The sequence below is a fragment of the Sinocyclocheilus rhinocerous genome, unplaced genomic scaffold (genome assembly GCF_001515625.1).
Source record: "Sinocyclocheilus rhinocerous isolate Xijiao unplaced genomic scaffold, SAMN03320098_v1.1 scaffold1148, whole genome shotgun sequence".
Lineage (NCBI taxonomy): Eukaryota > Metazoa > Chordata > Actinopteri > Cypriniformes > Cyprinidae > Sinocyclocheilus > Sinocyclocheilus rhinocerous.
Genome location: NW_015664019.1, coordinates 33443 through 48306, shown reverse-complemented (window position 1 = coordinate 48306; position 14864 = coordinate 33443). Strand labels below are relative to the sequence as shown.

Sequence of the window (14864 nt, the reverse complement as noted above, 5' to 3'; positions counted from 1 at the left end):
CGGTAAATCGATTTAAGAATTGTGTTTTTATCATTTGTAGGCCTATTTGCTTTGCCTCAGCTCACTAAATGCTTGAATTAAAAGTGTTTTCAAATAGTTTACTCTCCTCGGGACTCGCGCATTCACGCTGCAGGTTTATATGACGTCACGTCGAAAGGAGGAGTTAATGAGTGCGTCTTCGTTCTGATTGGCTAAAGTGGTCGTCAGTAAAGACAAGCGAGACTTTTGATTGGCTGTGGTGGGCGGGTCCGCAGGTGTCTTTTGCTCATAGACGGACAGGCCATCAAGAAGGTGATCAATCTCAATCCTTCAGCACTGGCTATCACCTTAATATCACGCGTGGATACAACGAGCGACTGTCTGCAAGCGGACTTTGTGACCATATTGGAAACTTGTTGTGAAGTTTGTGGCTAATTTGTTTTCTTGCCATTCCAACCATCAGCTGGAGTCCAGACTGCTCTCCAAGAAGAGTTTCTTGGTTTTGTGGATTTTCAGTTAACGGATCTCAAAGAAGAAGAAAAAGCACAGAAGACCAAGAATTAAAGGTAATGCAAAATGTTTCAAATATATTTTCATTTTAAATAGCTACCAATCTAAATCTAAAGATGCAGAATTAAGGGTTGTTTCTTTGTTTTTCTCTACATATCCATTTTGTGGATAATTTCTGTCATTTCGACCAAATTTTCAATATTTTGATATTTTATAGGCCTACTGTAGATTGTAACTTAGGCATCACTTTGCTTTTCTGTAAAATATAAGGCAGCAATTAACATTATAATTTTATTTGGTTCATTAAGCTGAGTTTAAAGTTTTCAGAATGGTGTAAAAGTGCAGCAAACTTCACTGCACTTTGCTTTTCCGTACAAATAAGGCAGCAATTAAAATTAATTTAGTAATTTTAGTTGGTTCATTAAGTTGAGTTTAACGATCCATAAAAAAAAAAAAGATTCAAAGTAAATTATCTTGTTTTAGGAAAATGATTAGGTCAAAGACAAATAATTTGCATTAAGCCAAAGACAAATTAATGCATGTAGATTTTTTAAATGTATGTTAATTTAAGGCTATATTTTGCATGAATTACTTGTGTCTTTCAGAACTTCGCAAATGCCGTCGTAATTAACAAACTTTGCAGAGCCAGAGCGCACGGAGAAAAAGAGAGTTTGTCGTTTATTTAGTTGATAAGGTTTCTTCTGCAAATGGAGTCCCCTCTGGGTCTAATCTAATCTAAATGATTAAGGAAAATAATTTGCACACTCACTGGCCATTTACATATAGTTAAAGCTCGATTGTGGAGTCTTTAGACCCATGTTATCTGTCCTCAGCGTGGGATTAATGGGGCCATTCATATGCATGAGCGACGGAGAAAAAGCGCAACATGTCATTTACAGAACTTTTGTCTTAATACATTTGTACTATTGCCTCATAACAATCGCAACGAAACACAGTTTGGTCCTCCCAAATAATTCCAAATGCGCATAAGCATCGAGTTTATCCCGAGCGGCCTTCTGTCCAGGAAAACTAGCGCTTCAGCTTTGGAAACATAATTCAGCTATTCCATATCGATGTTGCGAATTTCGTTTTAAAAATAAAGTTAACTGTTTACTTATTTGTTGATTTCGTTCTGTAGGATAATATACTATATTTAAATAACATTTTATAAAGATCAGTATAAAACAAATGAAACTTCTTTAATAACAAATGATTTCTATTTACGCTTTTTTGGGCCTTCATTCAAAGTGGACTCAGACATTCTGGATCTAAATAATTAATTTTACAAATATTATGCTGTATGCATTTAATGTAGGCCTAGCTATAGATTTCAAATAATATATATACACACATATATATATATATATATATATATATATATATATGTGTGTGTGTGTGCTAGTTCGTTATCTGTTACCATTTGTTAGATTGAAACGACAATTAATTAAGTTCATAATTGTACTACCAAATTTCAAACGTTCTGGTAAACAAAAGAAAAGATCAAACATTTGGCGGCGTCGCGTCAGTCAGGAGCGCTTAACAGGGCATGACATGTAAATGGCCAATTAGTGTGTGAAGGCCTTGATTAGTCGAGTGTGAAAAAATCGATCATTAAAGGCAAGACATTAGTCATATTCAGACTGTTCACTATCGTGACATGCGTTTTACACGTTGTTACAGTGGGACTGTGTATTTAATATAGCCTATCCAAATACTATTTTTTACTCTGCATTGTGTGATAGGACAAGATATGTAGGCTATGATACAGTTTATAAACTTGCAGGCAATTTCAAACACTGGCATGCTCTTTTAACAATTTTTGGGGCACAAAAAAAATACAAATAACATATTTTTTAATAAACAGTTTTTTTATTTTTGGTTTATTGTTTATTTATTTCTAATATTAATTTGTTTATTTTAAATGATTAATGTTGCAGGTGTCTCTCTGGAGCTCAACAATGATGTCATACCTCAAACAGGCCCCTTATGCCATGAACGGGCTGGGGCTCAGCGGGGCAACCATGGACCTCCTCCATCCCTCTGTGGGATATCCGGGTAAGCACATATCTTTGATAAGATAACATTTAAAGAGTCTCTTCATGTAGAATCCTTACGGAAGAAAACTTTTAAGCAATGAACGGCAATTCTAAAATGATTCAAATGCACCTTGACTTTAAAGTGCATCTGTGCCTTTTCAAACAAACTTTAGACATGATTTAGTAACTTCAGTTGTTTCCTTATTGCAGCAAATCCTCGTAAACAGAGAAGAGAGAGAACAACGTACACTCGCACTCAGCTGGACATACTGGAGAATATGTTCGCTAAGACGCGCTACCCAGACATTTTCATGCGTGAGGAGGTCGCTCTGAAAATCAATTTGCCTGAGTCAAGAGTGCAGGTAGGTGTTGTTGTGCCACTTTCCTAATGCTGAGAGATTTTAAGTCTAGTCAAGTCACATTTATTTATTTATATAGCGCTTTATGCAATACAGATTGTACATTGTACATTACATTTAATCATTTAGCAGACGCTTTTATCCAAAGCGACTTACAAATGAGGAGAACGATAGAAGCAATCAGACCAACGAGAGAGCTTTACAGTCATAAACATGAAAAAAATGTTAATGTTAGTGTCATTATTGTCATTAGTATCATTATTCAGCTCAATTTAGTTCAGTGTTGTTTCAATTCAGTTCAATAACTGAGAGTGAAACAACTTCAATTCAGCTAAAGCAGCTCTACAGAAAACAACAGTCATTAATCAGCTCAATTTAATGTTGTTTCAATTCAGTTCAATAACTTTGTCAATGTTGCAATGTTCATCAATTATTACATAAGTAATATTTGATCTGTAAAGCAGCTCTTAAGGAAACAATAGTGTCTGAAAATGATACTTCAGATGAAAATGAACTTTGAAGCACTGACAGTTATTGAACTGAGTTGAATCAACATTGAATCTGGATTGAGATGAATAATGTTGATTCAATTCAGTTCAATAAGTCTCAGTGTTTCAAGTTCAATTTCATGTGAAGTAAATGCCATTATTCTGCTCAGTTCAGATTCAGTGTTGATTCAATTCAGTTCAATAACTGTCAACATTGCTGTGCATTGATATAAAGCAATAAAAGTAGCTCTAAAGAAGACAATAGTGTCATTATCCAACTCAGATCAGTTCAGATTTTGTTCTCATCTGATCTCAAATCGATATTTTAGGTGCTCAGATCTTCTTCTTTTTTTAAGCATATTTTTATTGTAATAAAGACATGGAAGATAACATGATAACAAAATATTCAAAAAATACATTTTAAATATATTTTAACTCCCTACCCCCACCCCCCAAAGCATCCAAAAGTTCAATTATGCAGGTAAAGAAGTTGTTATACAAAGGCTATATAGCCACATATTTTCACATGCAAAAGTGCATAGATACGCATATCAATCAGCAGAGTGAGAGGTATTTGTTGCCTGTGCCGATATTTGGTTCTTTTCCAGAAACTGTATAAACAAATATGTTCAGATCTTAAAATTTCAGTTCATAGACAACATTAGCATCATTAACCTAACCAGTGATGTGTTTTGACGTGTTAAGTGTCATTATTCTGCTCAATTCAGATTGATTCAATTCAGTTCAATAACTGTCAACATTGCTGTGCATTGCTATATAAAGCAGCTATATAAAAGACATTAGTGTCATTATCCAACTCAGTTCAGTAAATATTTTGTTCTCATCTGATCTCAAATCGATATTTTAGGTGCTTAACATTTCAGTTCATAGACAATATTTGCTGATTTATAACCTGTGATGTGATTGTCGACAGGTTTGGTTTAAGAACAGACGGGCAAAGTGTCGTCAGCAGCAGCAAAGCAGCAACAGCTCGAAGATCCGTCCAGCGAAGAAGAAATCCTCTCCGTCCCGCGAGAGCCCGGGGTCAGAGAGCAGCGGCCACTTCACTCCTCCCGCCGTCTCCAGTAACACCTCATCTTCCTCGTCTTCGTCCTCAGGCTCCAACCCCTCTGGTCTAAGCGGAGTGGGTCTGCTCAGCAGCTCGTCCTCAGGAACAACACCTGTCTCGTCCATCTGGAGCCCCGCTCCGGTCTCGCCTCTTCCCGCTCCACCCTCGCTCCCAGACATCTCCCCCCCAGCCAGTGCGTCCTGCATGCAGAGGGCCATCTCGTGCGGCGGGGGCACCACGGGAGTGCCGTCGTACCCCATGCCCTACAGCCAGGCTCCCAGCTACGCCCAGGGCTACCCGACCTCGAACGCCGCCTCTTATTTTGGCGGCATGGACTGCGGATCCTACTTGGGCCCGATGCCCGGCCACGCTCACCATCACCCTCACGCCCATCACACACAGCTGAGCACCGCCGCCGTGTCAGGACACCACCCGCACCACATGGGGCAGAGCGGCGGACACCACCCTCACCAGGGGTACGGCAGTGCTGGGCTGCCCTTCAGCTCCTCAGACTGTCTGGATTACAAAGATCAGGCTTCATCCTGGAAACTGAACTTCAGTTCGGCGGCGGCCGACTGCTCGGACTACAAAGACCAGGCCGCCTGGCGCTTTCAGGTTTTGTAAGGACTCTTCGTGTTGTTTCCTGATGTTTACTTGTTTGTTTTTCTTTGGAGCAAGTCTTTTCCTCGACGCCGGACACCACAGGGAAGAAGTAGTGACTTTTGTGCCAACTTTTTCCACTTTTCGGCAGAAGAGCCATAGGAACATGGGTTCGGAAACCAAAGTTTCTTGTGTGTTGCAAAAGCGAGACAGGTTCTTCGTCACCCTCGACAGACAGATTAAAAAGCGAGGGTCAAGTTTGTCGCACTCCCGACACGACGCACTGAACAAATGAGACACAAGTGGTGTTTGAAACAATGAAGGCAATAATAATTTTATATGAGTTTCTTTACGGAGGAGAATGTGACTTATGCCTTACAACTCATGTGAGATGTTAAAAACTAATTTGCATTCATGTTCATTTAATAAATAAGCTTAAAATTGAAACTAATTGTTTTTCATTTCCTTTCTGACTTAAATGTTATGGAACAGAAAAGGGTACTGCAATGTCATTTCCACAGTAATTTGGCTGACTTACCGGATCAACGCCAAAAGGATAAGGACCAGTGAAAACGCCTGTGACATTGGGGTCCAGCGACAGATACTGATTACTTTTGAAAGTCTCCTCTCTACACACAGAGACAGACAGACTTTCAGAACTTCATATGCAATATATATACAGTATATATATATATATGTGTGTGTGTGTGTGTGTGTGTGCGTGCTAAATTGCTAAAATTATTGAGATTTCTAATTATATATATAGCAATTTAGCAAAGAAATTTTACTTTGTGTGTGTGTGTGTATATGTGTGTATATATATATATATATATATATGTGTGTGTGTGTGTGTGTGTGTGTGTGTGCGCTAAATTGCTAAAATTATTGAGATTTCTAATTATATATATAACAATTTAGAAAAGAAATTTTACTTTGTGTGTGTATGTATATATATGTATGTATATATATATATATATAAAGTGAAGTGAAGTGACGTGACATGTGGCCAAGTATGGTGACCCATACTCGGAATTAGTGCTCTGCATTTAACCCATCCAAAGTGCACACACACAGCAGTGAACACACACACACACCGTGAACACACACCCGGAGCAGTGGCCAGCCATTTATGCTGCGGCGCCCGGGGAGCAGTTGGGGGTTCGGTGCCTTGCTCAAGGGCACCTCAGTCGTGGTATTGAAGGTGGGAGAGAGTGCTGTACATTCACTCCCCCCACCTACAATCCCTGCCAGTACGAGACTCGAACCCGCAACCTTTGGGTTACGAGTCTGACTCTCTATACACATATACACTGTAAAAAATAACTTTGAGATTTTGCCTTTTCAACTAATTTTTAAGTTTAAGAAAATTTAAGTTTATTGGCCCTCAACTAAGCTCAAAGTTGAATGAACTATGAATTACAGTGATTTTACCATGGTTAAGGGGCGTTCTTAAACCTAAACCATCATTAAACCCAGTACTAGTTTATAAGTGTGACTCTAAGTGATATTGTAGATTTTAGACTTTATATAGGTGCATTAATATAGAATTCAAATTATTTGGATATATGTGCACATATATAAAATTCATTATATAATAAAGCAATAAACCTCTCAAGGCCATGTGTAACAATGCAAAAGGGCCTGAAAGTCCTTAAACTTTAAAATTATTGTAACATATGGCTGGAAATGGTTTGATGCATTTCAAAAATGGTATGATAAAAGACACCAATTCTTCCACCAAAGTAGCCTGTGGGCTTATACTTAGAGTTGCCAAGAAACTTCAAAACAGAAGCTTCAAAATGGAAATGTTTCTGATTTGTAAGGCTTCAGAGTCACAGGATCTAGTGAACAGAATCATAATTCAATTAATTGAGCTGTGGCTGGAAGATTCAATCCCACAGAAAAGCTCACAAGTCATATAAACAATTAAGTCATATCAACACACTGATGAACACGTATTGGTTTTCTGACCAATGTGTGGATTTATTTATCCAACAAAAAAACGACAAATCACGATTTTAATTATCAGCTACCTCAAGACTCTCAGCGACGCAGCTGGGTAAATAGGGTTAGATAAACGGGACGGCGATGTTTGCTTGTTTGGTCAGGGGAACCCCGCTGTGCTGTAGCTGCATGGCATCTTACTGAGGAGCAAACATTGTGGGATTTGGTACATCTGCATCAGACAAGCTCAACTAATCTCTGAGCATGTTTGAGGAATGCTGTTGTCTGGTTAAAACTGGACTGAAGTAATCCAAACACCTGTTCTCACCACATAACACCATCTCCTGAACATTTACCAGTGTTTTTCTGCATGTATTCACACTAGGGACTTCAAATTTGTATGGCCTAATACAGGTTTTACTTATGGACCCAGATTTAACATGGGAAATGAAGCGGCAACCCAACAGAACCAAAATTGTATGTATATTGTATATTGTATTAATACAATGAACAGCCTAGACCTAACAAAATGTAGTTAAGATGACATTAGCTCAAGGGCATCTCTATTTATTTATTTGTTTGTTTGTTTATTTATTTATTTTTGGAGACTAGTTGGCTAATAAAGCTCACTTAATGGCCTCACAGAGTTTAGTTGACCAAACAGAAATAAAAAAAAAATCCAAAACTTCGTGAATGTCAAGTACAAAGAGAGCTGTTGTAGGGTTGGGTAACATTAGTTAAAAAAATTGTCCAAATGTACATGTTTAAAATAATATTTATACAACTCATTTCATTTAGGAAACATTTTATTTTAAAATGGCAAATGAGTTTTTAGAATATTTTAAAATATACTGTACCAAGGCAGCATTAATTTGTTCAAACATACGGTAAAAAAAAAAAGTGAAATATTATTACAATTTAAAATATTTTTTTATTGGAATATATTTTACAATGTAATTTATTTCTGTGATGCAAAGCTGAATTTCTGGTATCATTACTCCAGTCTTCAGTGATCCTACAGAAATCATTCTAATATGCTGATTTGATGCTTAAAAAACAGTTCTTATTATTATCAATGTTGAAAACAGTGGTGCTGCTTAACATTTTAGTGGAAACTGTGATACATTTTTTAGGATTTTTTTAGGAACAGCATTTATTAGAAATAAAAATATTTGTCTATATTATGAACTGTTATTTGATTCATTTAATGCATCCTTGCTGAATAAAAGTAAACATTTCTTTTTTTTTTTTTAAATGAACTGACCTCAAACTTTTGAACTGTTGTGTAAATAAAACAAAAAAGTAAAATAAATGACACTTTTTATATATATATATATAATATTTGTAAATACACTAATATAAATGAAATGCATCAGTGGACCACTATCTACAGCACTGTAATTCTGCTCACAAACCTGCCATTTAATTCTTTGTAAATTCAGGGTCATGCTGAGCTCACATATACTCCGGTCTAATTCTGGTCTCACCTTTGCGGCCCAAGGGCTTTCAACAGTGATGAGCAGCTTGCACAGGCACTTGTCATTGTGGTGCTTTGCTTGTTCATGATGAACTTTGCAAGAATCCTTAGCTTAAAGAGCTCACAAATAAACTGTGTGTATATTGTAGGTGTGTATTTGAACACAGACCCATTAGTAAGTAAATGACTCACCTGAGCAGACATGAGTAAGTCACAGTCAACTTGATTTCTTAATGACTTTTTCATAAACGAGGTCTACGGCGGGTCTCCCTCTCTGTTTTTTGTATATGTCCTAATGTGAGTTGGTTTGTCCGCAGGAGCTGTGGAGAAGGAGAAAAGATGATGATTAACACTAAAGCTTCAGTATATTCAAATTACACATACTCGCTCTTCCTCTTCCTAATTGTGGTCAAATATTTCTGTACACTAACACTAAATTCGATTGTAGCCTAGTATAGGCTACTTGTGCTATTTCAAGGAAAAAATAGTCAGAACAACATGAGGGTGAATAAATTATGGCAGGGTTGCACCATAACACCCTAAAGATGACTCCCTCGACCTCTCCAATCTGTTTGTGTGTTTTCTGAACACACATGCGCCTATGTTCCGACTTTGAAACTATATCCGCACAGCACAACCCTGCCCAAAGTGTGTTTACAGCTGAGCTTGTTGTGTGTTTGCTTTGGGATGCGTGTCTGAGCAAGCGCGTAAACGGATCTCCCAGCAGCCCTTGGGTACTGTCAGACTTTGAGTGACAGCAGAGAGCTGCAGGATTAAGGCTGGCCGAGCATAAACAAACCCCGAGGTTTCATCTGCCACGGGTCTGGAGGGCCACTCGCACACATTCCGTGACTTTTTATGGTCTTGAATGAATGAATGAGACTCGGACAACATTGGAGAGGAACCTTTGAACTTCTGAAGTTCTGATGGTTCAGGAATCAAAGGGGCTCTGATGCGGCGAGCAGTTTGAGTGTTGGTGGTCATTATGCTTCATGAAACAGTTTTTGAGAAGGTTGACTCCTCTAACCATTTTAAATAGTTTTTTAATCTGTTTTATACTGATACACTCTTAAAAATAAAGGTGCTTCACAATGCCATAGAAGAACCTTTTTGTCTAAATGGTTCCATAAAGAACCTTTAACATCTGAGGAATCTTTCTGTTTCACAAAAGGTTCTTTGTGACGAAAGAAGGCTCTTCAGACTATAAAAAGGTAAGAAAGAGATGGTTCTTTAAAGAACCTTTGACTAAATGGTTCTTTGTGGAACCAAAAATGGCTCATCTATGGCATCGCTGTGAAGAACCTTTTAAGCACCTTTATTTTCAAGAGTGTATAGCACTCAAAAAAGCTTGTTTTTCCACCCACAGGTTATTGAGTTGCTTAAGACTACCAGCTGAGTCTGAATTTTTAGGCTGGTTTATGCTGAACTGGTGTGTCCAGATGTTCATCATCACATGTTAGCTGGTAATGTTGGTTGCAAGGACATCCACGCTAACAAGAATATGTTCTAGGTTTTTCTAATGTTCCTGTCAAGTTATGACAACATTAATTTTGAATGTTCAAAACATAATTTTTTTAAATATAAAAAAAAAAAATCTTGGCTTATGCTAACATTCCATTTTATAATTTTTGCAAGCATTATGGGAACATAAGTTTTGAATGTTCTCTGAATGTTCTGAAACAAGCACCCAGCTAAATGTTCTAAGAATGTTTGACTAACGTTCCCATTAAGTTATAAAAATATTATTTCTGAATGTTCTTTTATAAGCAGTGATTTAATGTTACTGGAAGAATGTTTGTTCATAACTTTTACCAGAACATTAGCCGAAGTTCTGCGAATGGTCCCCGTTAGCTGGGATAATCTAGTTAAGAGGCCTGGTGGGTACACCAGCTCACCCGCACACAGCCCAAGCTGGGAAGCAGCACCCAAAACACAACACAAGCCGGTGATGAACTGTCTCCTTGACGGGACAGATGAGCTCTAGTGATGTTTTCCCCCAACTAAACTCCATAGTGTTGTATGTTTATAGAAAAGGTGTTTAGTACCAAAAAAAGTCAATAAAAAGATGACTTTAATTGAGAACCCGATTTAAATGAGTTTAAGTAATTTGTATTTCACATGACCTACATTTATTCATTTAGCAGCAGCTCTTTTATTTGTAGTAAATTTGTGTTAGTGCATTTACACTGCAAATGCAATGTGGACTCATGCATTTTTGATTCCCCTTGAATGTGGTTTAAGTGATTGGCTCACAAAACTTGAAAAAGTGTGAATAAGTTTAACAATGTAGAATCAACAAAGAGAAAGACAAATTTTCAGATATTAAAAAAGCACTGAATGCAACAGAAAGAGGCAGAACTACTGAGGTTTAATCTAACATAATCAATATTAAATATTAAATAAATAAATAAGAATATTGAATGGAATATCTTTATTGTCATTGTATTTAGTGTAATTACTTATAGTAATTATTATTGCACAAATACAATTGTTTGCAACTCACCTGTCCTACACATTACCATAAAACCAACAAATACGTTCAAATAAATAAAAAAATAAAAATAAAAACAGCTAAACAAAGTCTAACAATGATAAATAGCTCATAGCTCAGCAACAGAATCATTACAGAGTGGGGGGGAAAAAAAAGTCAGTTGGTACCAGACAGTATTCACATGAAATCAGTAGGTTATTATTTATATGAAAATATTATTATTAAAATAAACAATGAATAATAATAAAATATTATTCATAAATAAACAGTGCTAAATATTATGTCATTTTAATTCTTATCATTTTATATTTTTTATTTTATTACACATTATTTTTACATTATAGATAACACTTTTATTATTTCTTACAGTATATTAAGTCTATAATAACTTGTGTGTGAACCTTAAACCCCGGTGGGTGAAACGTTAGTGTCTCCTCCTCTCTGTGTCTTCACTTCTCCCAGTGTCCGCTCCTCTCTCATTCCCTGCTTTTGTGCTCTTTAAAGTGGTCGGTGGGGTGTTAATAATTGGTTTCTCTCTCTTTTTTTCATCTATCGTCACTCGCACTCTCTCATCTTCCTTAAGAGAGCAGGATGGGGTCCTTTAAGGGTGCCGCCCTCCCTGTTCCTCTCTCTCTTTCATGCTTTCTTTCTCTCTCTACCTCGTTTCTATCCTTTTTCATGCTTGGCGGCACCGGTCCCACCCTTTCAATTTGGGCGCACCGCGGTGACACTGTCAGAGCGGCTCAACTGGAACTGTTGCTCTCTTTGGAATCTTCCCTGTGTGTAGAAGAGATTACAGTGAAAGTTCATCTGTAAGTTTAGACCGTATAGGCCCAGTAAAGTTGATGTTGATCTCAAACACTTTAGGAAATAAGTATATCATATATCATAATTCAAAGTTTTTCACATCCCTCCTTTTGTCCTTGGAAGGGCAACTTGTGAAAAATAAGTTTTTGTAGGCCAACAAGTAGCATGTAGTGTCAACACTGGCTACCAGGAATTGACCGTTTTTCTTATAACAAGTGCAAGGTGAAAAATCATTAAGAATCAATACTGTGAACTGTAAGTCATTTAGGAAGTAAAAAAATTAAAAATTAAAAACAGTGGCCTAGTGTTTGAAATGTACAATATATGCTTTACATTCCAGGCCACAGTGGCAATGTGAAATTAAGTAAGTACATAAATGAATAAGCAGATTTTTAAGTGTTTTTGTGTTGTAACATGCAACAAGAAGGCTATAAACATTTCACTATGCCCTCTATGGATTCAGTAATGTGCTTGAAAAGAACTAAAGTTTTATCTAATATTATGGTTAGAAAGTAGTCCGATTTAAGTTACGTTAAATTAAAGATTTAAGATTGCAAGCACAATAAAAATGATAGAAAGGACATATCAAAAAAGATTAAAAACAGGTAACAATATAGAAAAGTATATAATAAGGGTTAAAAATGAACCATATTCAAACAGGTAATTGACCCTACATGCTTTTCCTTCCGGGTCACATTGACAATGTTAAAAAAAATAATAACAATAAAAACATTTTATGATGTAACACAGCAGAAAAAAAACAGATTCAGGAAAGCACTTCAATAAATCATGTTAATATGCACTCTTCTGTAAATATGCATGCTTTAAAAAAAACAGTGTTAAAGTTTTATCTTTTATGATTCTTATATGATAATTAGAAAGTTGCAGTATGCAAATATGCAGCATACATGTTAATATGCACTCTTATATGCATGCTTTTAAAAAAAACAGTGTTAAAGTTTTATCTTTTATGATTCTTATATGATAATTAGAAAGTTGCAGTATGCAAATATGCAGCATACATGTTAATATGCACTCTTATATGCATGCTTTTAAAAAAACAGTGTTAAAGTTTTATCTTTTATGATTCTTATATGATAGTTAGAAAGTTGCAGTATGCAAATATGCAGCATACAGTACAATGACATCATCTTCTTTTTAGATTTTCTGGAGATGTTCAAACTTTCATCTTAATGTCTTTAAAAAAAAACTAGAATATAACACACCTAATCCTGAAATGATTTACATTACATGGTTTGAATTAACTGTAGAAATGTGTGGAAACTAAAAAAGAAAAGAGATTTCAAAAAAGTGCTAATAAATATTAATAAAGTTTATATTTATGTTGCACCTTTAAAGTAAGCTTCTTAAGACTCTTTACAGAATACAAAAAAATATAAACCATTATAGAAAGTATACATGAGCAAAATATAATCTAAAGTAATATAAAAGGCAAGCATAAAAAAAAACAATAGCAATATATACAAAATTAATGATGAGTGATTAAAATAAAGGAACCATACATATAGGCCAGTGTCAATTCTGAACTCAAATGATGCTCGTGTTGCTGTGATAGTATATATGCAGAGCTCATTTGCAAAAACAGATAACTCCGTTTTTAATAATTTTCAAAAATCATGTTTTTTCATTGTGCATTCCAATTAATCTCAATCAAACTGCGGTTAGGTTATTTTGATTAGGTAAAAAATACAGCTAACGAACACAATAAAAACATGATAACATAATAAAAAACTTTTTATTACAATTATAAAATAATAAAATATAAAATTTATATATATATAAAATAATAAAATTTTTGAAAATTAAAAAAAAAAAGAGTTATCTGTTTTTGCAAATAAACTCTTCATATGATGATAGTTGATGAGTTTTGTAGAGTGCTGTCCAAATGTCTGGCTTCAGTAATCAGAGCAGGTGACTCGCAATAACGCTTGTGCAAAAGCTGCAGCTCTAAGTAGAAAACAGGCTTAAACTACAGCTAATACAAGCAACATTGAAAACAACCGTCCCAGCTGGAGCTGATTGAAGTCCCTGTCTCTTTTCTTTCTGTCGCTGTCTCTTTCTCCCAGACCTTCTATCCGCTAAGATGATTTCACGCTAAAGATCAGCCGTTTGACAACACACACTTTAATTAGATATGTGTGGAAGAGGAAAGACTCACACACACCAGAGGAAGCGACTATGTCACAAAACTCATCTCGTTCAAATATGGCCCCTCTGGCACCAAAAAAATGTCCCGGATTAAAATGCAGCACAATTCTTGAACATCAACTTAATTGCATTGTATTGCATTTGTAAAACAGCAGTTCATGTAGTCAATTTGCATTGTCACCTGTTTTGCTGGTGGATGTTATAACTGAACCATCTGCTAAAACTGGGCAGGAAATTTCAAAAACAAAATGTTTTTTTTTTTTACATTTAGTGATGTTTTATGTTTTTCCGTAAAAAAAAATAGCTAATTGTTTTTGTTTTATGAATCACTGTCCAACTGTCAAGAACATATTTGGGTCATATTTCTATGGAAAAAATAATAAAGGTAATTGTTGAGTTTATATCTTAGTTAATTAGGTTACATCTCGCAATTCTGATCGTATTCACAGAATTTTTAGTTGACATCCTGCAATTTTGACATTTTTTCTCTAAATTCTGAGTTTAATTCTTGCAGTCCAATTCTTTAATTCTTTTTTTTTTTTTTTTTCGGAATTCTGTTTACTTCTTGCAATTCAGATTTTTTTTTTCTGAATTCTAAGTTTACATCTCAAAGTTCTTTTTTTTCTGCCACGGAATAAAAAGTAATTGCAACTTTTTATCTTACAATTCTGACTTTTTTTCTCACAATTGCAGGTTTATATCTCTTAATTCTGAGTTTATATCTTGTAATTTAAAAAAAAAAAAAAAAAAAGAAGTAAAAATGATATATAAACCTAGAAAACAAATACAAGTGGGAAAAAAAAATCAGAATTGTGAGATAAAAAGTCACAATGATTTTTTTTTCCTGTGATGAAAAAAGCTTGCAAATACTTACAAATACCCCTTAAACTATAATAAAATGCTAAAAAAATTACATTTTGCTTAAAAAAACAAAC

The 14864-nt window shown here is 35.5% G+C and overlaps 1 protein-coding gene across 1 annotated transcript; it reads left to right on the top strand.

Annotated features, from left to right (window-relative positions):
- The first annotated feature begins 361 nt into the window (after window positions 1-361).
- On the top strand, window positions 362-5389 carry LOC107729379 (homeobox protein OTX1 A). The gene is made up of 4 exons (XM_016539855.1): window positions 362-545; window positions 2427-2544; window positions 2736-2887; window positions 4307-5389. Exons 2-4 carry the CDS (start codon window positions 2448-2450, stop codon window positions 5063-5065), a joined length of 1008 nt encoding a protein of 335 aa, XP_016395341.1. The 5' UTR covers window positions 362-545; window positions 2427-2447; the 3' UTR covers window positions 5066-5389.
- The last annotated feature ends 9475 nt before the right edge of the window (window positions 5390-14864 follow it).